The sequence below is a fragment of the Rhamphochromis sp. 'chilingali' genome (genome assembly GCF_963969265.1).
Source record: "Rhamphochromis sp. 'chilingali' genome assembly, chromosome: 13".
Taxonomy (NCBI): domain Eukaryota; kingdom Metazoa; phylum Chordata; class Actinopteri; order Cichliformes; family Cichlidae; genus Rhamphochromis; species Rhamphochromis sp. 'chilingali'.
Window position 1 is genome coordinate 36,229,686 of NC_137940.1, and position 25,729 is coordinate 36,255,414.

At 40.8% G+C, this 25,729-nt stretch overlaps 4 protein-coding genes across 10 annotated transcripts in view; 2 read left to right on the forward strand and 2 right to left on the reverse strand.

The window, feature by feature from the left end:
* The first annotated feature begins 3,757 nt into the window (after positions 1-3,757).
* timm8a (translocase of inner mitochondrial membrane 8 homolog A (yeast)) lies at positions 3,758-5,065 on the forward strand. Its single transcript, XM_080901782.1, has 2 exons — positions 3,758-3,982; positions 4,598-5,065. Exons 1-2 carry the CDS (start codon positions 3,872-3,874, stop codon positions 4,757-4,759), a joined length of 273 nt encoding a protein of 90 aa, XP_080757908.1. The 5' UTR covers positions 3,758-3,871; the 3' UTR covers positions 4,760-5,065.
* A 147-nt stretch (positions 5,066-5,212) lies between these two features.
* On the reverse strand, positions 5,213-9,167 carry LOC308409200 (magnesium transporter NIPA2). Its single transcript, XM_080901781.1, has 6 exons — positions 9,010-9,167; positions 8,680-8,812; positions 7,380-7,436; positions 6,989-7,079; positions 6,574-6,734; positions 5,213-6,452 (listed from the first exon to the last, which is right to left on the reverse strand). The coding sequence occupies exons 2-6, from the start codon at positions 8,810-8,812 to the stop codon at positions 5,818-5,820; spliced, it is 1,077 nt and encodes a 358-aa protein (XP_080757907.1). The 5' UTR covers positions 9,010-9,167; the 3' UTR covers positions 5,213-5,817.
* A 2,666-nt stretch (positions 9,168-11,833) lies between these two features.
* mars2 (methionyl-tRNA synthetase 2, mitochondrial) lies at positions 11,834-15,133 on the forward strand. Its single transcript, XM_080900707.1, has 3 exons — positions 11,834-12,278; positions 12,625-12,959; positions 13,302-15,133. The coding sequence occupies exons 1-3, from the start codon at positions 12,002-12,004 to the stop codon at positions 14,478-14,480; spliced, it is 1,791 nt and encodes a 596-aa protein (XP_080756833.1). The 5' UTR covers positions 11,834-12,001; the 3' UTR covers positions 14,481-15,133.
* A 211-nt stretch (positions 15,134-15,344) lies between these two features.
* med12 (mediator complex subunit 12) overlaps positions 15,345-25,729 on the reverse strand; it is a 40,049-nt gene continuing 29,664 nt past the window's right edge. The window contains exons 32-43 of one of the 7 annotated variants that reach the window (XM_080900700.1): positions 25,567-25,676; positions 25,158-25,293; positions 24,250-24,399; positions 23,627-23,989; positions 23,379-23,520; positions 23,043-23,257; positions 22,790-22,864; positions 22,378-22,598; positions 22,077-22,242; positions 21,344-21,565; positions 15,993-16,074; positions 15,345-15,900 (exon numbers count right to left, since the gene is read on the reverse strand). In XM_080900700.1, coding sequence (XP_080756826.1) covers positions 15,863-15,900; positions 15,993-16,074; positions 21,344-21,565; positions 22,077-22,242; positions 22,378-22,598; positions 22,790-22,864; positions 23,043-23,257; positions 23,379-23,520; positions 23,627-23,989; positions 24,250-24,399; positions 25,158-25,293; positions 25,567-25,676 — 1,920 coding nt within the window. In that variant the 3' untranslated portion in view covers positions 15,345-15,862. Of the gene's footprint in view, positions 15,901-15,992; positions 16,075-21,343; positions 21,569-22,076; positions 22,243-22,377; positions 22,599-22,789; positions 22,865-23,042; positions 23,258-23,378; positions 23,521-23,626; positions 23,990-24,249; positions 24,400-25,157; positions 25,294-25,566; positions 25,677-25,729 lie in introns of all 7 variants that reach the window. The other 6 variants (XM_080900701.1, XM_080900703.1, XM_080900704.1 and 3 more) reach the window with 6 other exon arrangements.

Here is a 25,729-nt window from a genome sequence, read left to right on the forward strand (position 1 = left end):
GTTTTGTGTCCTGACACTATTTTACTTCACAATCCACTCCCAGTTTTAGTGTATCTCCACTTTCCCCCCTGTGATCCACAGCCCAAATTACTGTATGATTCAGAGAAAATTAACAATAAAATTTACCCAATTTACTCTACTGTACTCTTAATGTCCTCATCTTTGAGCTCAGATTACAGGAAAACTATAGGAGGTGACGCAGATATTTCACTGGATTATGACTCTGGGTGACCCCCACTCTTCACCCTGTGATCCACAGCCAAAATTACTGTATGGATTTCCAGAAAATTGATAGTAAACTTTGCACAATTTACTGTACTATACTCTATATATTCTCATCTTTGAGCTCAGATTACAGGAAAACTGTAAGAGGTGACACAGATATTTCACTGGATTATGACTCTGGGTGACCCCCACTCTTCACACTGTCATCCACAGCCAAAATTACTGTACGGATTTTGAGAAAATTGATAGTAAAATCTTCCCATTTTGCTTTACTGTACTCTACATATTGACATCTTTGAGCTCAGATTACAGGAAAACTGTAAGAGGTGACGCAGATATTTCACTGGATTATGACTCTGGGTGACCCCTCTCTTCACCCTGTGATCCACAGCCAAAATTACTGTACGGATTTCCAGAAAATTGATAGTAAACTTAACACAATTTACTGTACTATACTCTATATATTCTCAACTTTAACCTCAGATTACAGGAAAACTGTAAGAGGTGACACAGATATTTCACTGGATTATGACTCTAGGCTGTCGCCACTCTTCACCCTGTGATCCACATCAAAAATTACTGTACAGTTTTTGAGAAAATTGATAGTAAACTTTGCACAATTTACTCTACTGTACTTTTAATATCCTCATCTTTGACCTCAGATTACAGGAAAACTGTAAGAGGTGACACAGATATCTCACTGGATTATGACTCTGGGTGACCCCCACTCTGCACCCTGTGATCCACAGCAACAATTACTGTATGGATTTCTGATAAAATTAAATCCTATTCCATTACCAAACAAAATGAGTTCATTGAAGTATTTGCTTAACTACAAGAAATTTCTTTCCACACACAATTTAAATTTTTCAAAATGTCATTCACACACCACCTCAAGTAGCAACTTTAGTTTTAGACATTATTTATTCAGTGCTTAATCACAACAATAGTCACCTTAAGGCACTTACATAATAAGTTAAACCTTACAATAATACATACAGAGAAAAACCCAACAATCATATGAGCCCCTATGAGCAACAGTGGGAAGGAAAAACTCCCTTTTAACAGGAAGAAACCACCGGCAGAACCAGGCTCAGGGAGGGGCGGGGCCATCTGCCTCAACCGGTCAGGGTGAGGAATTACATTTCTCAGATTACTGATTTCTCATATTACTACTACACAGTTTAGATATATTGTTATTCATTATCTGTCATCACACAAATCAACCCAAAAAATCAAAAAGGAAATACTTGAAGTACGTGCACAAAGCAAGAATGTTATACACATTGTGTTTTACACATGTGTTCCTCAAAACACCAATAACAACTATAAGCAGATTATTCAAGTAGCTTTCACTGCATGTGGAATTAGGTTACACAAAGCACACACTTCCACTCTGTCTTCTGAGCACTGCTGAGCTGTTCATTTGTCATGTCCAGGCCTTCAGAATGGAACCAGCGGTTATCACATTGGATCTGTAAACAAAAACATATGAACTTTCATAAACACATTAAGTAAATAATTCTATGTTTTAATCAATTACAATCTTTAAGACACAGAGTCAAATACTTTGTTGTAGATAACATAAAACAAATATATATATATATATATATATATATATATATATATATATATGTGTGTGTGTGTGTGTGTGTGTGTGTGTGTGTGTGTGTGTGTGTGTGTGTGTGTGTGTGTGTGTGTTAGTGTTCATCAGTTTGACACAAATAAATATATCCATTTGAAGAAGATATTACACACCGGAGGCCTCAAGTATTGTCTGTGCAAATGTCCTTCGTGCCTGGGCCATCTCTTTTTTTGTCGTCGAAAATGTCATTTCTGGTTTATTTGGGAATGCTTCCATTACTACTTTGACCATCTGAAATAAAAAAACCCCCAAAAAATATATCAATTTTCTCAAAAACCGTACAGTAAATTTGGCTGTGGATGACAGTGTGCAGAGTGGGGGTCACCCAGAGTCATAATCCAGTGAAATATCTGCGTCACCTCTTACAGTTTTCCTGTAATCTGAGCTCAAAGATGTTAATATGTGGAGTACAGTAAAGCACAATGGGAAGATTTTGCTATGAATTTTCTCAAAAACCGTACAGTATATTTGGCTGTGGATCACAGGGTGAAGAGTGGCGACAGCCTAGAGTCAGAATCCAGTGAAATATCTGCGTCACCTCTTACAGTTTTCCTGTAATCTGAGCTCAAAGATGAGAATATTAAAAGTACAGTACAGTAAATTGGGTAAATTGACTATCAATTTTCTCAAAAACCGTACAGTATATTTGGCTGTGGATCACAGGGTGCAGAGTGGGGGTCACCCAGAGTCATAATCCAGTGAGATATCTGTGTCACCTCTTATAGTTTTCCTGTAAGCTGAGCTCAAAGATGAGAATATTAAGAGTACAGTTGAGTAAATTGGGCAAATTTTATTGTTAATTTTCTCTGAATCATACGGTAATTTGGGCTGTGGATCATAGGGGGGAAAGTGGAGATAAACCAAAACTGGGAGTGGATTGTGAAGTAAAATAGTGTCAGGACAGAAAACACTTCGTTTCTAAGCCAGTCGGCACCTATACCGTAATATACGTAAGAGTAGTGCAACCACATTTTCGGTGCGGCTGGCGGAGCGGCTAGCTTGACTGTGACTTCGTAAGTTGTTTTTTTTTTTTTTTTTAAACTTTATTTATCACATTATAGACATACAGTCAAGTAAAACAGGGATCACATAAAAGATAACATTGTGGTAGTACAATGAGGAACAGAAAGAGTGACAAAGACAGTGAGACAAAAGTGAGTACAAAAAATAAAATAAATTAAGGGGAACATAAATAAACAAAAGTTTGCAAGAGCCAAAATCAAGTTAGCAGTTTCAATCGGTTACAGATGTTAACAGTCTTGAGAGCCTTCGTGTTTTTTGATGAGGAGATTGTCCTTATATATTGTTCAAGTTCCATTTTTAATACAAGAAGTTCAGGCTTTCTGCCGAGGACTTTGCTTTTGTGTATATGAAATTTTGCCAAAAATAAAACCAAATTTATAAAGAAGAAAGCATCATTGTCCTTGTCTTTAAAATTATAATAGCCAAAGATAACATCCTTATAGTACAGTTGAAGATTAGGGAGAACAGAGTCAGTAATAAACTTGTGGAAATCCTTCCAGAATTTACACGTAAATTTACACGACCAAAACAGATGAGAAACTGTTTCAGGTTGCTCTTGACAGAAGGTACAATTTACATTTATTTCAGCCATAAATTTGGACAAATATTGTTTGGTAGGGTAAAACCTATGAATCAACTTAAAGGAAATCTCTTTAATTTTGTTTGTCAAGAAAAACCTTTGTGGTAAAGTCCAAACCTTTTTCCATTCAATATCTGTTACAAAATTGGCCCAATAAAATATGGCTGATGGAACAGAGACCATTGCATCCTGAATGTGACTTTGTAAGTGAGGGCTCACTTGACCGCAGTTGTTACGAAAGTCTACGTGTACAGGATGACGATGCTTGTCACACAAACGTGCTCTGTGATTGGCTGAACTACTTCCCGTTGTGCACACACACGTGAAGGTCAGCAATAAAGCCATTAAGCATTTACAGTTTGCAAAATATTACTAGTACGACCTCTTTATAAGCAAGTATGGACAGCCAGGGAGCGACAGCTGACCCTCAGCTTCAGCAGTTCATCGAAATCGAGTCTCAGAAACAACGATTTCAGCAGCTGGTGCATCAAATGACGGAGGTCTGCTGGGTAAGATGAGCGTTACGCTACCAGCTCAGCTCTGCCATTTGCTATGTGTATAAATATATCTGGTTTTTTTGACTGATGGCTGGTGTGTCTTATATTATACACAATTTTAGGCTTCCGTTTTTACTGGCCGTGGACAGAAAACTATATTAAAAATTGATTTTAGCCGTTTACAAACACCGGGTCGCACCGCTTTTCTTAGGCGACCCTTACCGCTATGTCAAAGCAGGGATTCAGTAATAAAGTGTTAGAGACACTATACTATTCACTATACCCCGGCTTGGTATAGCTGGCGCTTTAGATAAGGAGTATCGGAGTGAAGCGAGGTGGACGGACATGTAGTATTTTAATGTTCATGTCAAAGCGGGCAAAAGGCAGACGTGTGAGGTCACGAAGGACCGCCTAAGAATTTCCTGAATAACTGGTTTAAAAACACTTTTGGCTTCGACTTCGAGTGTCTGAGCAACACGTCCGAATCGTGGAGTGCCGCACTGCGTGCTGAGGTCACAGCTGGGGCACATCACGCGCTGACGTAAAGTTGGTACTTTGTAACAGGAACTCTGGCGCTGTATCCAATCTTGCCGTTACATTTCCTTTTAATCGTGTCTCTGTTTCCAGGAGAAGTGTATGGATAAACCCGGGCCGAAGCTGGACTCGAGGACGGAAGCGTGCTTTGTTAACTGCGTGGAGCGATTCATCGACACCAGCCAGTTCATCTTAAACAGACTGGAACAGACTCAGAGGAGCCGGGGGTCGTTCTCAGAGACCATGTCAGACTAAAAACTGTCTCTCAGAGCGCTAACGAGGCACGCGGGCACTGCTCTGAGAGGGACCGTACCTCTGACCCTGCTGTCTGTACAGTACCTTGAAGAACTGTCCAGCCAATGGGGGGAAAAGGAATCTAAAGTGTTACCTTTTCATACAAGTGCCTGAAAGTAACATCGAGCATGGACTCCTGTAGTTTTTTTAATTTGTCTTCTGCTGGCATCTGAGTGTTGAGAAAAAAACAAACAAAGCCACAAACCTAAACTCTGTTTTTGTCAAGTCACAGAGCTCAAGCTTTAAAACTGAGTCTGAATGTGAAAACTCACAAAATGTGCAAAAACACACTAAGCTGGCCTGCTGGGGGGTTTACTTGCAGCAAGAGGACTTAACTACATGCTGGTGTAATGAAAGGAACTAAAGATGTCTTGACAGAAGAGGCATGATCAGCAGCCGAGGCTGAACATATGCAATAAATAAATTTAACAAAAAGAAAAACCAAACAATATTGTCCATCTTTTGGAAGAGTGCAGTGACATGATGTTGTAAATGTGTTTTAATCGGCATTATCAAACATCCAAAACACAGTTAACGCAGCAATTTGTTACAGCTTGCACACATTAGGTAGACATTTATACAAGTAGACAGCATTCTTTGGTGTGGTTTGTGTGTAATACTGAGGTAATTCAGTAACTGACATCATCGACTCAGAGCAAATTAAGACTTTAACACTGACTGCATTTAAATAAGCTCACACATTTTTAAGCATGATGAAAGCTAAAGGTGCAAAACTTTGGTTATAGTTTTCAGTAACAGAAGGCACAATCTGGCTTGTGAAGGCTACTTTTTAACTCAATATGTTGTAAAAAAAAACAAAAAAAAAAACCCCAAATGTACACACCAGTATGATGTGGACAACTAATTTTAAATAAAATCCAGTGTACTGATAGCATTACTCTCATTTTAAAGCCTCCTCTCCCATCCTCCTCGCTTTTTTGTAAGATAGATTGTAAAGCTGTGATATGCATTAAAGTTTTAGAATGACTTTGTAGTGATAATAACAATACTGGCCCTCTTTAAGGTGCTCTCTGGTGTATACCCCACCCTCCATTTGTGGCTCCTTCTCTGGGAAGATTCATCTCGTCTTGTGCTTGCAAGTCATAGCTGGGAAGAGCCAAGTATGGCTGTTGGCCCCATGGAAAGCCCTGAGGACCTTTCCTCAGATAAAGTGGGAGGGAATCCCAGGTAAATGTAATGTCTTTAAAGGCATGGAGGAGAAAAATTCCCAAAATGATGGTCAAGAACCCACTGATTGTTCCCACTATTCCATCTATGTTCATTCTTAACCATTCCTTGAAGAGGATGGCCGAGCAGGCCATGACAGACGTGGTGAAGAAGACGTAATAAATGGGAGTCACTAGTGATGTGTTAAAAATGTCAAGGGCTTTGTTCAGGTAGTTGATTTGAAGGCTGACACAGATTACCAGGCAGATGATTAAGGCCCAGAACAAAGGTTCCTTCAGCACCGCTGTCCCGGCAAACAGCTCCTTAATGCCAATGCCCAGGCCCTTGACACAAGACACAGAGAGCGAGCCAATCACAGAGCAGATCAGGATGTAGACCAGCACATTCTTCTGTCCAAAACGCGGAGCCACAGCACAGATAAGAATCAGACTGCTTCCCACAACGCACACAGCAAACACAATGAAACCTAACGGGAGCATTCAAGAATGAGTTAGTAACCTGAAAAAAATCAAACATCCAGCTCCTTTCAGGGATTCAGCTTCCACAGTGTTGTTAATCAGATCACAGCAAAGCAGGTCTGGTCATACCTGGATCCAGGAGCTTCTCAGACATGGCACTGAGGGAAGCCACCTCTTCTTCCTGCGGTGCATGGATAACCATGACTGTGGAGCCCAAGACGCAAAGCAAACAACCAATCTTCCCATGCACATTCAACCTCTCGTTCAGAAAGTAAGAGGACAGCACGGCACTGGAGATGAAAAACATACACAGCAGAGGCAGCATTGGCACAAATGGTACTGTTCCATATTTAGAAGGGTATTTCTTTCATAGTGGAAAAAAGTGAAAGCAACAGCTTTTAGCAAATATATAGATATTTCAAACCATAGTAAATATACTGTATTTATTGGGGATCATTTTCAATCTCAGATGCATTTCCAACATGCATCCTTCATTAATAATACTAGTATACAACATAATACATTAAACCTTTAAAACGTTTACCTGACAAGTACACTCAATGCTCCTAGTGGAGTCACAAGTGTGGCTGGTGCAAATGCATATGCGGCAAAGTTGGCAGCCTCTCCAGCTCCCACTGCAACACAGCAAAGATCGTCATTAGCATGCAGATATATTCATATCTGGTGCAGCTGCTTAGGTTAAATATTTTCTTCCAAACCCACATGTGCAAATGTGCTCTTTGAAGGAATGTGTACTTGGAATATTTGGTGTGGGTGCAGTGCTTACTGCCACGTCACCAGCAAAAAAAAAAAACAACAACCCACAAATGCCTTGTTTTGTTTTAAGAAAACAAAGAAGACAGTGTTTCTAGGAAGAATCCTGACCTTGTTGCCCGTTTACAGGGCAGGATTAAATCTGCCAAAGATTCACTTACTTGAAATTAATCCTGCCCACCACAGCCATTCTTTCAGGTAAGCATGGCCCCCTTGACCTGTTAGTTGCACAAAGAGAAACTGCAGTAGATTTCACAATAACAGCTGCAGATTTCGCCCTCAAAACCATCATTGTTGGTACATTTATGAACAACCAGGTTAATGTTACTAATCATAAGTTACACAATGTACTGCGGTAGCTTGAATGTGCACAGCCCTTCCGATACCCGCTGTAGTATATTTTTATTATTCAGGTACACCTGTCTTCTTTTGCACTACAACATATAGCTGTAGTTTTCCACAACTTATCTCGATTTTATTTATGCAGTTCAAAACAGCCAACATCTCAAGGACCTTACGGATTATGATTAACTCATAAAACATGATATAAAGTTCTCAGTTACAAAGCCCGAGGTTTTATAAAGTAGTTTAAATCAATTCCATATCAAAAAGCTAAACTGTTGTTTATATAATAATAATAATACAGTAATAAGACATTAATAGAAATGCCTATGTATTTATGGAAGAACTATAGTCCATGAGTCATTTTGAGTCATTTTGTCAAAAGCAAAATATTACATATTTACTGCTTCTTAAATGTAAGCATTTAATGCTTCTCTATGTCTTGAAGCTTTATTATACATATTAACTCCTGATTAACTAGTAAATCCCTAAAAAGTAAATCCATTCTTTGTTTAAAAAACATACATAAATAAATCTAATTTCATTTGTAATAAGGGATAAATCTTTACTGTACCAGATGGGTGTGTCTTTTAGTAAACTCTTGTAAAACAGGGTTAAATACCACTGGCATACTGTGACTAGCAGCTTTGGTGCTACAGTGCAGTGGTTTCTGCATACCTAGGTGTCAGAATCACATAGGAGAAGTCACAAGGAAATCTCTTACATTTTTTTCTCAAATTAATATGCCACGTTTTCTCATAGTTGTGCTTTTTAGATGAGCTGACTTGTTTATTGTCACAGAAAAGTCCAATATTCTGTCATTTTCCCTCTAAAATGTCAGACTTCGATGCAATGATTAAATTTTTAGTCTTACGTGATAGTTAAGCGAGTAAGAGTCTCAAAGTATGTGAATGCAACACAGCTGCATGACAACTAAGCTCCCTCCATCTTACTGTTGATAATGAAAGCTGGATCATTTCCATCATGACAATTGCAATAACAATTCAGCTTTAAGGGTTACTTTATCGTGTTGTAGTTATTGTTGATACAACTACGTGTTCTAAAAATCTCTTCGCGCGCTCGCATAAACTTCGCTACAGTTGAGTTTTGTTGTATCACCTGCTCGCATGGACCCCTTGCTGGCCAATCGGAGCAGGCCTTTCTTCTTCAAGATGAAACTTGAGCCGATAAAAACACTGGAGCTCACAGCTAGTGAGAGGCCAATGTAGAAGTCCAACCGCGTCACCTCCATCTGAAACAGCGGATAATGCAGTTAAACATGTTCCGGGTGTAAAAATGGTCGACCTACTTCAAACACGAAACTTTCCAGGCATCGAGCGCCGGAAAGCTCATGTTTAAAGAAGTCACATGACAGGCTGACCGTACCGCGACGAACTGAAACTACCCATTAAAACGACCGTAAAAGCGGAGCAATATGAAAGTACGTACCGCTCTGATTTGCTTGTAGTTTGTTTTAGTGCAATTCAGCTTTAGCCGGTCGGCTAACGTCACATTTTGTGAAATGTTTTACCTCCGTCGTCACATTAAAGCTATTCGTCACATTCATTGCGGACCGCGGGAGGAGAAGCAGCTGATTGGCTGGTCGTCACCAAGCAACTTCCTTGTGATCGTCTTGGAAACGGTTATCTGCTACCGGTCAAACAAACAGCTGCTCGCCATGTTTTCATACGGGATTACAGATTAAATTATTTTCGTGATATTTAGTTATAATGGCTGTTTTCCTTAATAACATCAACAAAGTACTGGAAAGAAAGTCGTAGAAGAAATAACAGAGAAAGGTGTTAGAATATGATACTGATAAAACAGTAAAGGGTCAGTCTACAGTTGCAGGACATTTTCTGTATGAAATACGACAACATGTTTGTTGTGTAAAACACACTTCTACTAAGATAAAATGTACCTAGTTGTTTAAAACGTGGTTCCAAAATATTATTTAAAACACAGACAAATTGCATTTTTCTCTTGTCCCTACTTGCTGATAATGACATGTCTTATACACTATAGGATTTTAAATGAGTTTTACATTAACTTGATTGTTTTGAATTCGTTAACATATCTATAATTGTTCAACCTTTTTTAAACCTTTTCTAAACATCAGGATAGTTTAAAAAAAAAAAACGTATATATCCACAGCAAGTTCCCACAAAATATGTGCAGACTTGTTACCGAAACCTATTTAGCCTCAAAAAGGAAGAGACAAAACAATGAGGTGGCATGATAAAGAAGAAGTGACATGATCAAGTCCCGTGCTAACACCAATGGTAGACCAAAGGTCAGTCCCTTTGACATATTTTGTATTTGTCCAAGCTTTTCTGACTAAAGTATGTCACTCTAACCATTACAAGTCCCTGTTACCCATATTATCAAAAGAAGACAAATGAATTTCACAGTTTCATTCTTTTATTAACTACGTTCATCCCTGACTTCCACAGTACATTACATTCCACATTACATTATCTACAAATAAAGCAAATATAGCTATTCGACCCTGTTGCCTTGTCCTACACTGTTTTTAACACTGTTACTATATAATTTTTATTAAAAATAAACACATTTTTTATTAGCTCACAAGGGTTGGATCTACTACCTTTGTAATAGTAACTATTATAAAGTTCAGCAAGGTAGATTTAGAAAGTTGCTTAAATGAATCAATCTTAGCTATTAGTATTAGTATATTAGTATTCCACGTAAAGGCAACCATCATCACCTTTTTAAAATCTAAACTTTTACAATTTTATAATCTACATTTTCTGGTTCTGGAGAATTGGAAAATATTTTTGTAAGTTTAATATGTAAACTTAAAAAAATATTATACATTACTTAAATAATGCTGACAGTTGATAACATCAGGCAATATCAATATTTAATAATATTTACAGTATTATTAAGTAGATATACAGTTGTGGTCAGGAGTTTACTTGTCATGGGCATGAATGTGATGGTAATTTTTGATGATTTCTTTGAAAAATTTCCATGGTAGATTAAATTGTATGGAACACATGTTCACTGACTTTACAAAGCAATAAAAATTTGGATTTATTTTGGATTTTCTCTAATCCACACTGGGACAAAAGTATATATACAGAGTCAAACATATACACAGGACCACTTAAATCTTTTCAGAAGTGGTGCTGAACGTTCTAAAATATCTTTTAACTTGACAAAGCCAAGGCATACTAACTTCTCGTTAGTAATAATGATTGACAATTGGAAGTTTCTTTTTGCCAGCAAAAATGATTTGTTTGACACCGCTCACTGGATTCACCAATACAAAATAATTCGTATTTCGACGAAGCTATCAGTGGATACAGTAAATCCACCAAATCCAGAAAATTTGGCCAATCATCAGGAAATCAGGCGGGGAAAGCAGTGCTCCACTACTGCTGACTTCGACTAAGGGCATAGACAAGCAGTAGAAGGAATACTTTGTGAACCTCTTTAATCCTACTGACACGTCTTCTGTAGAGGAAGCGGGGTTACTGGAAAGGAGAGTTTGTCCATTAGTTGAACCCCAGATTCGGGAAGAGCAATGTTGTTTTCTTGCGCTGGTGGAGCGCTGGACCATCTATTTATCCTGTTGAGGATAACTGAGTGTGCATGGGAGTTTGCCAACCAGTCTGCATGTGTTTTGTGACTTCAAAGTCTGAGGCCATGGTCTTCAGCCAGAACAGGTGGAGTGCTCACTCTGGAGTGGGGACATGTTTCTGGAGGAATTCAAGTATCCCAGGATCTGGTTTGAGTGAGGAAAGGGGGGAACAAGTTATTCAGATGTGTCACTACTTTGCCAAGGTTTGGAAGAAGATTCGAACAATCACAGTTTTGTTTGAACTGTGCTCCAATAATAATCACATCAACAATGTGCATTTTATTAAGCACATTGTTGTATTAATATATGCAACAACTCAACAACTTAATTGTGATGAGTGGATTAAAAAAAAAACAAATCCTTTGTATTTACCTCACTGAAACCATGTGCCTGTGCACATGTCAACTTCCTAGTCTGTTTTTTGTCAATAAATTCAAAGTTTAAAAAAACGTCCCACTGAAATCGATGTAGTTTTTTTTTTTTACCGTAAATATTTTGCTTTTTGTATAGTTTCTTTTTTTAATATGTGTTAGAATATCAGCGGTAACACTAAATTAAAGAGAAAAAAAGGAAAAATAAGAAAGAAATAGGGGGAAAATACACCTCGTAATCTGATTGGTGGTTGATAGTCAATGCGCAACATACAGCGTTTTCATTGGACAAATTATTGTTATTCGTAGAAACCGGAAGAAGCCTCAACCTTCACAGGCAATGAAACACATGGATTCCAGGGTTACATTGAACTGAATTTGCCGGTTTTACGCTAACACTCTACACTACGTGGATTCAGTATCGTGTTTTGGTCTTCATGTGGACGTCGCTTGGTATCCAACTATGAGGTTCCCCTTTCTGTTTGCTACCAGAGGATGTAGAGCGGTTTACAGACTCCATCAAAAGCAGTTTTTATCACCGGTTCCACCTCTCTGGGAACATCGGAGCAGCGCTGCTTTGAGCACTCAGCTATGCAAAGATGACAGAAGTTACTATATAACTACTCCCATCTTCTATGTCAACGCTTCACCTCATTTAGGACACCTTTACTCAGCTGTCTTAGCAGACTGCTTACACAGGTACAAACTACTGCAGGGATTTAACTCAAAGTTTGCAACAGGTAAATCTTCCATTTACGCTAAGTGTTCGTTTTTCATGTTACTTTAATTAATGGGTGTCTATAGGTATTAAGGTCTTTGTTATACACCATTTTAAGCCTTACACTGAACAGATCAGGGCAAACGAGAAAATGGTATAACAGAGAAGAAAAGACTAAGATGTTGACATAAAACTCTTCTGTGATCACCTTATAATTTTGACATTTTGAAACTGTTGAAAAAGTAAATTAGTTCGTTTTCTGTTTTATATGATTGTGAGTGGAATGCATTTTAATTTTAACCATTATTATTGCTCAGTTGACTTTTTGGCTTTTGATGATGCTCTTGTTATGTTTGTCATACATTCAGGCACTGATGAACATGGCTTGAAAATCCAACAAGCTGCTGAAGCTGCAGGAAAAGATCCCCTGACCTTCTGCACGGGTGTGTCCAAGCAGTTCAGACATCTCTTCAGTAGCTGCAACATATCGTACACAGACTACATAAGAACCACCGAGCAGAGACACCGTGAGGCTGTGGAGCATTTCTGGTCGGTGCTGTGGAACAAAGGGCTCATCTACAAGGGGAGTTACGAAGGCTGGTACTCCACGCAAGATGAAAGCTTTCTTATGCCCTCTCAAGTCGGTGATGCTTTGGACTCATTAGGGAAGGAGATCAAAGTGTCGCTGGAGAGTGGACACAAGGTAATTTCGATCAAACCGTGCAAACAACTTTTTCCTTTTGTCTCTTGAGGAGCTTTAAGAAGTCTAGGAAAAATACGCTAACTTGAGCCTCTAATCTTTAGTGTGTGACATTTGCTGAGTACGTGGAGCCTAACAATGGGTTCGATTTTACCACAGACTATTTACTGCATGTAGTTCCTGTCTGTGCTCTACTGCCCTGCCAAATAAACACTGAAAATGCTTCCCAAACGTATTGTGAAATGGAGATTTTTATCCGTTTTCCCCTTTTCAGTGTTTATATGAAGCTATTTTAACTTCATTAACAAAGTTTCAAAAACAGATTATCTCGCCACTGTTTTGCAGGTGGAGTGGATGAAAGAGGAGAACTATATGTTTCGCTTGTCTGCGTTTCAATCTCAGCTGCTTGACTGGCTCAGAGGAAATCCTCAGGCTGTACAGCCTGAGCGTTTTCACCAGGCCGTACTTAAGTGGTTGCAGGAAGACCTTCCTGACCTCTCGGTGTCCCGTCAGAGAAGCCGTCTTCAGTGGGGGATCCCAGTCCCCGGAGATGATGAACAGACTATCTACGTATGGCTAGATGCTCTGGTGAACTACCTCACAGTAGCAGGATATCCAGAAAAACACAACCAATGGTGGCATGTGGCCCGCCATGTTATAGGAAAGGACATCCTAAAATTTCACGCCATCTACTGGCCAGCTTTTCTCCTAGGAGCTGGACTGCCACTGCCACAGGTGATTCATGTGCACTCCCACTGGACAGTAGGAGGAAAGAAGATGTCTAAAAGTTTGGGAAATGTGGTCGATCCTCTTGAACGCTCACAAATGTTTACAGCTGATGGTATGAGATACTTTCTCCTGCGTCAGGGTGTTCCTGACTCGGACTGTGATTACACAGATGACAAAGTTGCCAAGCTGCTCAACGCAGAGCTCGCAGACTCTCTGGGTGGTTTGCTTAACCGCTGCACGGCACCAGCTCTCAACCCAGCTCAGGTCTACCCCTCTTTCTGTCCTCAGTCCTTCCCCAGAGCACACGGAGGCAGAGCTGTGCATGAAGACTACCACATGTTGGATGCTATACAGAAACTCCCAGCTGTGGTGGAAAAGCACTATGAGGCTATGCATATATACAAAGCTCTGGAGGCCATCAGTGCCTGTGTGAGGCTCACTAACGGGTTTGTCCAGCGCCACACACCCTGGAAACTGGATAGGAAAAACAATGAAGACCAGCGCTGGGTAGACACCCTCATTCATATCTCTCTTGAGTGTCTGAGGATATATGGCACACTTCTCCAGCCAATTGTACCAGAGACTTCTAACAAATTGCTGTCACGACTTGGGGTGCAACTGCATGAGAGGAGCTGGGCAGGTCTGAACTTCCTGGCGAGGTACCAAGGAATGGACTGTCCTTTTGAAGGAAGAGCACTAGGATCTGACAGCGGAGTGCTTTTCAGTCGCTTGGAACCTCATAATGCCGATAAACAAAAACCTAAGAAAACAAAAAAGTCTGCAAATTTGAAATGAGGATGGTGTGGGTTTGTTTTTTAATGTAATCTCAAAAGTAAGTTTCACAGTGTGAGAGTTGTCACACATGCATTGCAACCATGAACCTTTTCCTCAGTGGTGGGTGTGAGAACACAAAGATCTAACTCAGTCACACTGCACATTAGTCCATCTTTCATCTAAAACCTCGTTAGGATAAGGGTTTATATCTGATTGCGCTTGCATCAAAGTACCTAAGTGCATTCACTGCTATCTGCACACTTTATACTGCAGCACATTTCCAGTAGTGAGAATATATCTGAAGTCATTTCTTGTTGAGTGCTACATGTGAGAAAGGACATCAGTCTCATTCGGATTCCAAAAATCGACAGTTCCTGTCTGAAAACAGCTGAAGCCTTTGTTTTAATATCATCACTCTAAACCGAATGGAGCCATGATTCAACATCTTTTTATTCTACTGTTGGATGTCATACTGTCTGGATTGAAACTCTATTCTAAACACTGTTAAGCTGAAATGAAAACACCTGTATAGTTACACGTGTATACAGGGCCTTTACACCTTGCTGTTTGTATTTCTGTGTTGAAATTTTTTTTGAAAACTCCAAGATTAGTTGTACTGAAAAAAAACATAATTAAATACTACATATTTCATAGCTGCCCAGTCTCTGAACAGTTGTTAGTCAAAGTGTCCTTCCACTCTTTTTACTAATCACTATGGTCGCAAGCTGAGGAAACACACCAACTTTACCAGTATGCCTTCCCCCTCTCTCCCAATATTAAACACACAGACGTGAATAATGAACTGATGCCTCAGTCCCATTTAGCTGGTTCACTTTCACAGTCCTTGTAATAAGAACACCGTTTTATTTTCTCATTATTGGAACACTTTTACAAAACAGTCATTTACGGTGGTATTTACATCAGTTTGATACATTTTATGCACTCGTTGTCATTTTCCTTCTCCCAGAGCTTGAAAAAGAGCAGCGAAAGATAAAAACTTTCACTACCCGGTTTTAAAAGAGGCAGCTAACACAAGTACCAGACATTAAAAACTGACATGATTTTTAATGAGAAATACACGAAACTGAGAAAAATTGTACAAATTGAAAAAAAAAATTGCATTATTCTTATAATTTGTGGTAATTTTTTTCTTTACATAGGCTCCATCATTAAGCATTACGTGTTTACTTCAGATAAGGATCACTCCATTGATATTCTATAATTACACAAGTGACACAAGATCATCTCTGATTGTGGTCAATATTGGATTTCGTTAATCTGTTTGGTGGTCCTTTGTGCCTTCAAGTCATCCCTCCTAACTACCTTCATGGGACAGGACACATGTATTCCCCCAATCCACAGAGCAGGGCCTCCACTCTGCCCACCACTATGAACAAACATTATCAGTAATAAGAGTTGGTGCCCTGTGATGGTTGTGTACCTGGAAAACAGAGGGGAAAGGTTTACAAATGTGGAACAATGAACACGCATTAGAAATGTGAGAAGATGCCACTGAAGAGGTTTCTGACTTACTTGATAGTTGCTGTTGCAGCTGTCTGACCAGCGCTGCGGTCTGCTGTTGCTGCTGAGTCTGCTGCATTCCCTGTCGTGGGAACTAAAAGAGAGAGAGGGTACTTAAAACTATTTTTGCACCTTTATCCAAATTAACTCATTTTAAATAAACTCAAGCTGGATTTCCAACTTGGAAGTCAGAGCAGCCCTACTAACCCAGGGTTAATGCAAGATGACAATAGTCCACAGAAACCTTAGTAAAACTGGCCAGTCTCTCTCCTTTAACCTTGATTTATTTAAAAAGCAGCCATTTAGCAGCAACTGAATATTTGGGGTGCCTGAATGCTCAAGTGGGCTGGTAAATGATCACAAACTGATCGGCCACTCGATAATGTTCACGCTGGTCTTCGGTAGTGAGTTCTTCACCAGGAATGACGTATGTTTTGGATTGCTATCATCCTGTAAGACAAAGTGATGACCCAGACCCGGTTTTGCTGCTGGCTCTAGTTTCATCTCATCTGACCAAAGGATGCACTTCCAGTATGCATGGTCCCTCTCCAGGTTGTCCTTAGCACACTTCAGTCTGGCTTTAAAGTGTCTCTTCTGCAGAAGTGGAGTTTTTCAGTGCAGGATCCTAGTGACTGTCGAGTTGGCTAACAAATTCACTAGTGTCTTGGCAGTTGTTCTGGGGTCTTTAAACACATCTCTCATCGGTTTTCTCTCCAGAAACATTTCGCTTCCTACCTCTGCCAGCCGCCTTCTGTGCTGTGTGGCTCTCTTAGAATTTCCTGATGATACTTTTCACTCCAGTTCTTGGCACTTGGAAATGCAGTGATAACTTTGTATAGCCATTTCCTGCTTTGTGAGTAGGGCTGTGCAATATGACCAAAATCTCATATCCCGATATAAGAATTCTATCGTCCGATAACGATATAAATCACAAAAATGTAACATTTTCTGTAATTTATGTGAATCTCGGGCAGCTCGACTTGCGTGAAGTGTTTCCAGCTGCGCGTCGTGTAGCTGGAGTTTTAACCGATGCATGAAACGATACATTTTTAGACATAAGTTGTAACGGCCGCCGTTTTCTTTATGAGTATTTATTACACGGCGTGCTGCGGGGAGAAGCCTGTTCTGACCTTTGAGTCTAAGGTTTATTTTTTAGCACCTGACGGCTCTTTTTTACTTCTCATCCGTAAATAATCTGCTCTTTCACGTGATTCAGTTTATTTTGAAAAGTCTCAACAGGATCTTGAGCTTTATTGTGAAAGGTTTATGTGGAACATAAACAAGCGGACACGTGATGGTGTTACTGTCGTTGTTGCTAACGACAACACATAAAAACAGTCGCTTGTCCGTCCGTAGTGTGGTTTTATTAAATATAAGAGAAAGAGAGAACTTTAACAAATGAATATAGCCACTACAGTGACCATCAAAACCATGAAAAAATATTGTTGTAAACAGTTTATTTTGCGACACCACGAAACAAACGATAGCGTAAAATGAAAGGACAGATGTTTTTATATCGTCATCCGATATATATTGTTATATCGAACAGGCCTATTTGTGAGTGTCAACAAGTCTTTTTCTCAAGTCTAAAATGATTACTCTTATTCTTGGCATTTATCTTCAGTGAGGCTAAATCAGAATCAGAATCAGAATCAGAATACTTTATTGATCCCTGGGGGAAATTATTTTTTGTTACAGTGCTCCATTTTAAACCAACATTAAGACAAGACAGACAATACGCTAACTAAGAATAGTACAATATATACATATATATACATACATACATACATAAGTCACTTATAAATAAATATTTGGAAAAGAAACATGTGTAGTTGTAGCAGCAAACAGTGTGTTAAGTGGATGCGTTGTACAGGGAGATGGCCACAGGCAGGAATGATTTCCTGTGTCGTTCAGTGGTGCTTTTCGGTAATCTCAGTCTCTCACTGAACGAGCTCCTGTGACTGACCAACATGTCATGGAGTGGGTGGGAGGTGTTATCCAACATTGTCTTTATCTTGGACAGCATCCGCCTCTCCGACACCACCTTGAGGGAGTCCAGCTCCATCCCCACAACATTGCTGGCCTTACGGATCAGTTTATTAAGTCTGTTGGCATCTGCGACCCTCAGCCTGCTCCCCCAGCATGCAACAGCATAGAGGATCGCACTGGCCACAACAGACTCATAGAAAATCCTCAGCATTTTCTGGCAGACGTTGAAGGACCTCAGTCGCCTCAAAAAATAGAGACGACTCTGGCCCTTCCTGTAAAGTGCTGTGGTGTTTTTAGCCCAGTCCAGTTTATTGTCAATGTGTACTCCAAGGTATTTATAGTCCTCCACAATGTCAACACTGACCCCCTGGATTGAAACAGGGGTCAAGTGTTTCCTGGTCTTCCTGAAGTCCACGATCAGTTCCTTGGTCTTTGCCACGTTGAGCTGCAGATGATTCTGCTCACACCACGTGACAAAGGAGTCGACCACAGCCCGGTACTCTGTCTCATCATCCCTGCTGATGCATCCAACCACCGCAGAGTCATCAGAAAACTTCTGAAGATGGCAGGTCTCTGTGCAGTGGCTGAAGTCTGTGGTGTAGAGGGTGAAGAGGAAGGGGGAGAGGACAGTCCCCTGTGGTGCCCCTGTGTTGCTAATCACCTTGTCAGACACACACTGTGGGAGACGTACATATTGTGGTCTTCCTGTCAGGTAATCAACAATCCAGGACACCAGAGAAGCATCCACCTGCATCGCTGCTAACTTATCACCCAGGAGGGTCGGCCTGATGGTGTTGAAAGCACTGGAAAAGTCAAAAAACATGACCCTCACAGTGCTCGCCGGCTGGTCCAGATGGGTGTAGACACGATTGAGCAGGTAGATGATGGCGTCCTCAGTTCCGAGACGAGGCTGATAAGCGAACTGAAGGGGATCCAGATGTGGTCTTACTATGGGTCGCAGCTGGTCCAGGATGAGCCTTTCCAGGGTCTTCATGATGTGGGAGGTCAGTGCCACGGGCCTGTAATCCTGGGGGCCACTGGGACGAGGCGTCTTTGGTACAGGGACGAGGCATGATGTCTTCCACATCACCGGGACCCTCTGCAGACTCAGACTCAGCATAAACAGTTTATGAAAGACTCCACACAGCTGGGGGGCACAGGCCTTGAGGACAAGGGGACTCACTCCGTCTGGTCCAGCAGACTTGCCTGAGTGAAGTCTCCTCATTTGCATCTCAACCTGGTATTGAGTGAAGGTGATGGGTGGGGGAGGGGTGTCAGGAATCTCACAGGAGGCAACATGTGAAGAGAGAGGCTGGCACAGTGGTGTGGCTCTGGATTCCAGGCTGACTGCAGGTGAGGTTGTGGGGGTGGGAGCAGACACTGTGGTGTCGAATCTATTGAAAAACAGATTCAACTCGTCGGCTCTATTCTCACCTCCCTCAGCTCCCCTGCTGTTGGTTGGCCTGAATCCAGTGATGGTCTTCATGCCCCTCCACACCTCTCTCATGCTGTTCTGCTGGAGTTTCCACTCCAGCTTCCTCCTGTAATTGTCCTTAGCCTCTCTGATCTTGTCCTTTAGTAACACCTGGACCTTCCTCACCTCCTCTTTGTTGCCCCCTCTGAAAGCCCTCTTCTTGTTGTTGAGGAGGGCTTTGATGTCCTTAGTCACCCACGGCTTGTTATTTGGGTAACAATGAACAGTCTGAGCTGGAACAATGGAGTCGGTGCAGAAAGTTATGTAGTCTGTGATACACTCAGTAAGCCCATTGATGTCCTCGGCGTGAGGCTCACAGAGTGTTTCCCAGTCGGTCACCTCGAAACAGCCCTGTAGTTCTGCTATTGCCTCCTCTGACCACCTCCTAACAGTCCTGGTGGTCACAGGTTCCCTCCTCACAATTGGCACATAGCGGGGGGTGAGGTGAATCAGGTTATGATCTGACCTACCAAGTGGGGGGAGGGAGGAGGAGCTGTATGCATCCTTGACGTTAGCATACAGTAAGTCTAAAGTTTTCTCTCCCCTGGTGGGACAGTCCACATATTGTCTGAATGTTGGTAGTGTATTGTCCAGTGATACATGGTTGAAGTCACCCGAGATCACAATAAAGGCACTCGGGTGCTGAGTCTGTAGCCGAGCTATGGCAGAGTGGATAGTGTCACATGCAGCTGTGGGGTTAGCAGAGGGGGGAACATAAACAGCCACCAAGATGACGTGAGAGAATTCCCTGGGTAAATAATACGGCCTGAGTCCAACAGCACACAGTTCAGTGTCCGGGCAACAAATCCTTTCTTTGATTGTTATGTTGGCAGGGTTACACCACCGGTTGTTAACTAAAACAGCAAGCCCACCTCCTTTACGCTTACCGCTAGCGATGCTGTCCCTGTCCGCCCGAACAGTGTGGAAGCCTTCCACGGAAGCATTCTCATCGGGAATGTCCTGGTGCAGCCATGATTCGGTGAAACACATCAGGCTACACTCTCGGTATTCCCTCTGACTCCGTACCAGTGCTGAGAGCTCGTCGATTTTAATTGCCAACGATCGCACATTTCCCATCACGATAGACGGCAGACACGGTTTAAACCTCCTCCTCGCTTCGAGCCTCCGCTGTCTCACCGTCACCTTTTTTCTTTTCTTCAACCCTTGCAGAAGTTGTTACACTGAGTGTAACTTGGTAGATTGGTTTTAACTTGATTTTACATGTTTTGATCATTACTAAGCTAAAACATGTCATTACATGTCAGTCATTTGTGCTATTGCTCAATAAAAAGGTCCGTTTTTCAGGCAGTTAATTATATTGACTTGTATTTTTCCTGGATTAATTTCTGTCATTGTGTTCAAATCACTAATTTAAGCTTTCTAAACTATTATTACTAAATATTAAACTAAATTACTAAACTATTATGTTTAGAAATAGTACATTAGAAATGCCTTGCTCTGTTGAAAAAGTACTTGGGAAAATGTTTACAAAAACTTTAAATTTCATGGGGGGTGGACGTGTCCCTATCTGTAATTGTTTTTGTTTTATTATGCAAGACCATTTCCTTATTGCACTTTCTAAAAAAAAAAAATGGAAGAAAAACATCAGAATTAATGGAAGAGAAAAAAGACCCAACAACATTGGAGCTACTCTTTGATGCAAACGGCACCTTTTTTTATCCCTCTTGTGAATTATTTTTTGTGATAACTGAACACAGACTTTAAATAATTATTTAGCAGCATAACAACAAGTCTTAATCCTTTAGTTTATCTCGCCACATCCAAAACATATTTAAATACAGATGACGTTTCCACGAAAACTTCCCAGCACCTGCCACCTGTCCAGTCGTAATGAATAAATCCTGCGAATGCCTGGAGTACTAAAAGCCACTAAAATCACCTGGACTCCTACCATGGGTTGCTGCGGTGGCAGCGGCTGCATGCTCAGGCCCTGGTTCTGTGCCTGGCCCGGTGGAGGCACAGCCGTCACCTGTGGCTGTTGCTGCTGTGGAACCTGCTGTTGAGGAGGAACCTGCTGTGGTTGGACCTGCTGCTGCTGCTGTTGCTGCTGCTGTTGCTGCTGCTGCTGCTGCTGCTGCTGCTGCTGTTGATGTTGTTGTGCCTGCTTTGGTTGGGGAAACATAACACAGAAAAAGCTTGTAAATTTCAATAATGCACCACAACAGCTGAAAGAACAGCAAGGGCCTCTTGCATACTGGATTTAATCTCAAAAGATGCAGATTTAAACAAGTTAACATGTCCAAATGGTGTTTCCCCCCTAATATGGTAGAAGACAAAGCTAGGGAACCAATCCTATCAATCTGAGATAAGACTAATTTTGTTGGGAACAACTTTTATTCAGCATAGGAGGAAACATTTAGCTGTGATGTGTTTAAAAGTAAAGTTAACGTTATTCAATACCACTACACTTCTAACACAGTAGTGATGTGCTGTTAGAACTTTAATCTATGCTAGAAGAGGAACTTTCTCTGCTTTTACAGGCCATGCCTTTTAAGCACAGCCTTCCATCAACCTGTTTTTAGTTCTTAAGGCTGCATCAGGCAACTTTTTTTCTGTTTTAAGAAAACCCAAGCCATGGCCAAGATGTGACTAACTTCATATAAGTGACATACCCTCATCGCTGCATGTTGTCTGAGGTACTGCTGCTGCTGCACTAATTGTTGCTGCTGTTCTGTTAATATCTGATTGGGCCTGGACAAGCCTGGATGGACACCTTGTCCCATTTGCCCGAGATGGGATGGCATGATAGGATTCTGCTGGAGTTGCTGGTGGGGAAACCTGATATGTACAAGCCAATAAGAAAAATTAGCATATGCAACAATACAGCAAGCATAACAAGGACAAAAAGACACAAAGACTTCTAAGTGCTAATAATTATCAAACTAGCAGATTTACTTGCAACATAATACTGACCTCTGTGTGTTCTGCATACTCTGTGGGTAGCCTGTGGGCTGTGGGGCCTGCTGGAGAAGATACCCACTTGACCTCTGTTGCCTTAGAGGTTCCACTACAGCAGGGTTGGCTCCAGGATGTGCGCCTGGGAAATTTTGGTTGCCATAGGAATGAGGTACTATACTACCACTTTGAGATGGATGCTGCTGCATTCCCATGTGTGATCCGTATGTGGTATAGCCCTGTGGTATAGCACAAATAAAAACAATGTTGATAATTCAAGCCAAGCAAGGAGGAGACAACTGCAGACAAAACCAGGAAAGACCACAGGCAAAATATAGGACAGATTTCAAAAACGGTCTGTGGTATCATGTTTGATACAACCTTGTGTTAAATGTGACAAAAAAAAACAAAAAAAAAAAACACCACTTACCTGGGATTGCATTGAAGTATATTGTTGGTTTGGTGGCATTTGTCTAATCTGCCCTAATGCATTTGGATTTTGATGCTGAAAACACAAAAATTGAATTACTCATTTTTCTCTACTACAAAAACAATCAAGGATCAGAATTTAAGCAGCAGTTAAACACAAACTACGTCTGTTTAAGTTTACTAAATAGTGCCAAGGTGGCACAACTATTCTCAAGGAGTAAGTATTGCTTGACATGTCAGAGGTACAGACTCACCAGTCTGACCTGTAGTTGGTGTCGCAGATTCGGGCCTTGTGACATGGTAGCATGGGGCTTAAAGGTCATTTGGTACTGTTTGTCTGGTCCCATGATGCCAGGCATGCTTCCCGGCATGCCTGGCATCATGCCTGGATAACTAGGCCGAGCGGGCATCATTTTGCTAATTTGGCTGCGGTTTGGTTGTCTGTATGGAACATCTAAACCTGGACCTCCTGTGGAGAAACAAATAAAACACAAGTCTCAATCCCAGATGTTCCAGCTGTGGCAATTCCTCTTGGGTGCTACAGCAGCATAAGTCATAATGATGAGAGTATCCTGCAGTTACTATCTGACCTGTAATCTGACCTGGAGGTAGAGGCTGGCTCTGTGTGTACACGTTCTGTGGATTATAGGGCATGGTCCTGGGATATGTGGGGTTCTGCATCAACTCTGGTGCCATACTTGTATATGCAGGACCTGGTGTTCGGTTATAGTCCTAGTCACAGAGGATAAAGTATTTATTTAAGTTTGGAAATCAATGTTTCAAATATAATGATCTCTCATATTTAATAGCAAAAACATCAATTGGCAGGATAACAGACCTCTGTTTTGTTAGAAGGAGTTTTCTTTTTCTTGGACTTGGACTTTTTGTTGGACTCTGGTGGCACAGTGGCTACATTCTTCTCCGTCTTCACCACCTCTATCATCTTCTCTGGTTCCTGTGAGACAGGTGTCAGGGGTTCCTCCTCTTCAGGGGGTAGGGGAAGAGGCTCCAGGTAATAGCTACGTGGTTTGGGCTTCAGGTGGGTGTGATAAAGGAGGAATCGCTGCTGCTCCTCAAATTTAGTCACCTTACGGTCCACACGTACTGTACCAAACCAGCCCCAGGAGAGAGGGGCGGAGTGTTTCAGACCCTCAAAAACATCCCACGGAGAAATCTTTTGTTTAGTAGATACTTGAAGACCCTGATAGATCAGAGACAAATTAAACTTACTAAACTCTTGCTAAATTCAAAATCATCAAGTTAGCATCAGTTCGTTGCAGATTTATCTGGTTTTCCTGTGACCTTAACTTGTATTTATCTTTACAAGCTGCAGTATTTGCATCTTTAGTTGTCTTCAACATACTTCTCTACCCCTCTTTCAAAATATAAAAACTGTGTACATCTAATTTTTTAAGCCTAATGTACAGGATGTATATTGACAAATAAAAAGAAAGTGTTTACCTCCTTCTCAAAGCCAGCTATCTTGTTGCCCTTAGTGTCTATCAGCGAACCCTGAGGTTCACAGGTTATGACATCGCGGGTTTGCTTGGGCAGCGGCAGAAGCTGGCGAACCTTTTCCAAACTTTCTGACTGCCGATCTCCAAGTTCTTTCTGTGGACACAAAACAGATGGAGTGAGTGTTAATAAAACTTAACTTTACATGGGCAAAATGCAGTTCTTCTCATTTAATGTCTACATGAGCAAAGCCATTACTTTGGCTGCCTTCACATGCAAAATGATCAATAACCAAGATAGTTACAGCTAGAATTAACCATGACCTTTAGTCTTCAAAGTAAACAAGCCTTTTGCACTTAAGGTGAAAAAGCAATTGTTTCACTTTTGTCACTCTGAACAATGTGGTCAGTCTCATTTTTAACTTGAACTCAAGTGGTTATTTTTATAGACGGCGCTCACCCTTTAATCTGGCGAGTTCGCTACTTAATACACCTTTACTACTTATAAGGAAAGCAGGAAGTCGCTGTTACATACGCAGTAACTTCTAAAGCAGATCATGCATTAACATTTTTCTTTTGACACTGAATTTATTTATTTTGGTATTTATTTACTAATTGTATTAAGTAATTTAATAATCATGTAATAGTAATTTAATATTACTGATCATTTAGCAGTAAATACAAGTTTAAAAAGGAATAAATACGTGCATTTAAAAACAGTTTAACAAGTTAATACAATTAAATGGAAAATTAAATGACATGGTTAATATATTTCATGCAATACTTATTCAGAGAGTGACTTTTTTTATCCTTCATAATAAGGACCACAGTTGAGCATTACATAACATCACACATGGAAAGTATTATACACAGTAACAAAATCTTGCATAAGTGAGGAAACTGTGCTCATCCTACCCTGAGCTTCTTAACCAGGTTCATGTAGGCTCTCTTGTTTTCCTCCATGCTGCCCTGAGAGATGCTGGACATGTCAGCAGCCAGTGTGCCATTAATCAGCACACTCAACATGTCCAGCACTGTTGTGAAGAGCTCGCTGTTGGACAGAAGCAGAGTTAGTCAGTTAGATAAAGTCAGTGCCCAGTAGTAACACTCAAGATTTTCAAACTATAGTTTATTAGACTGTTTATTCAAAGATTCACGAGTGACATTAGATGGTACTCCACAGTTTCTTGCAAAGCAAAATACGACTGTAACTGTTAAAAATGCAGGTCAAGTGCTAGCAGCTGGAGAATCCAGCTCATGGTGTCCAATTCAAGAAATAATGTGCCAATATTTCAATAGAAGTTACTTTGAAGCAAACACTTACTTATTGGACTGCATGTCCACTGTGCCACTGCTGATGATGTCAAGGAGTAGTACCGCCCACTCCGTGGTCTGTTGCGTGCTGCGCTGCACTGTATCAAACATGCCACCGACCTGATGGGAGAAGAAGAAAAACAGGTGATTTTAAATAGTGCTCACATGAAAGA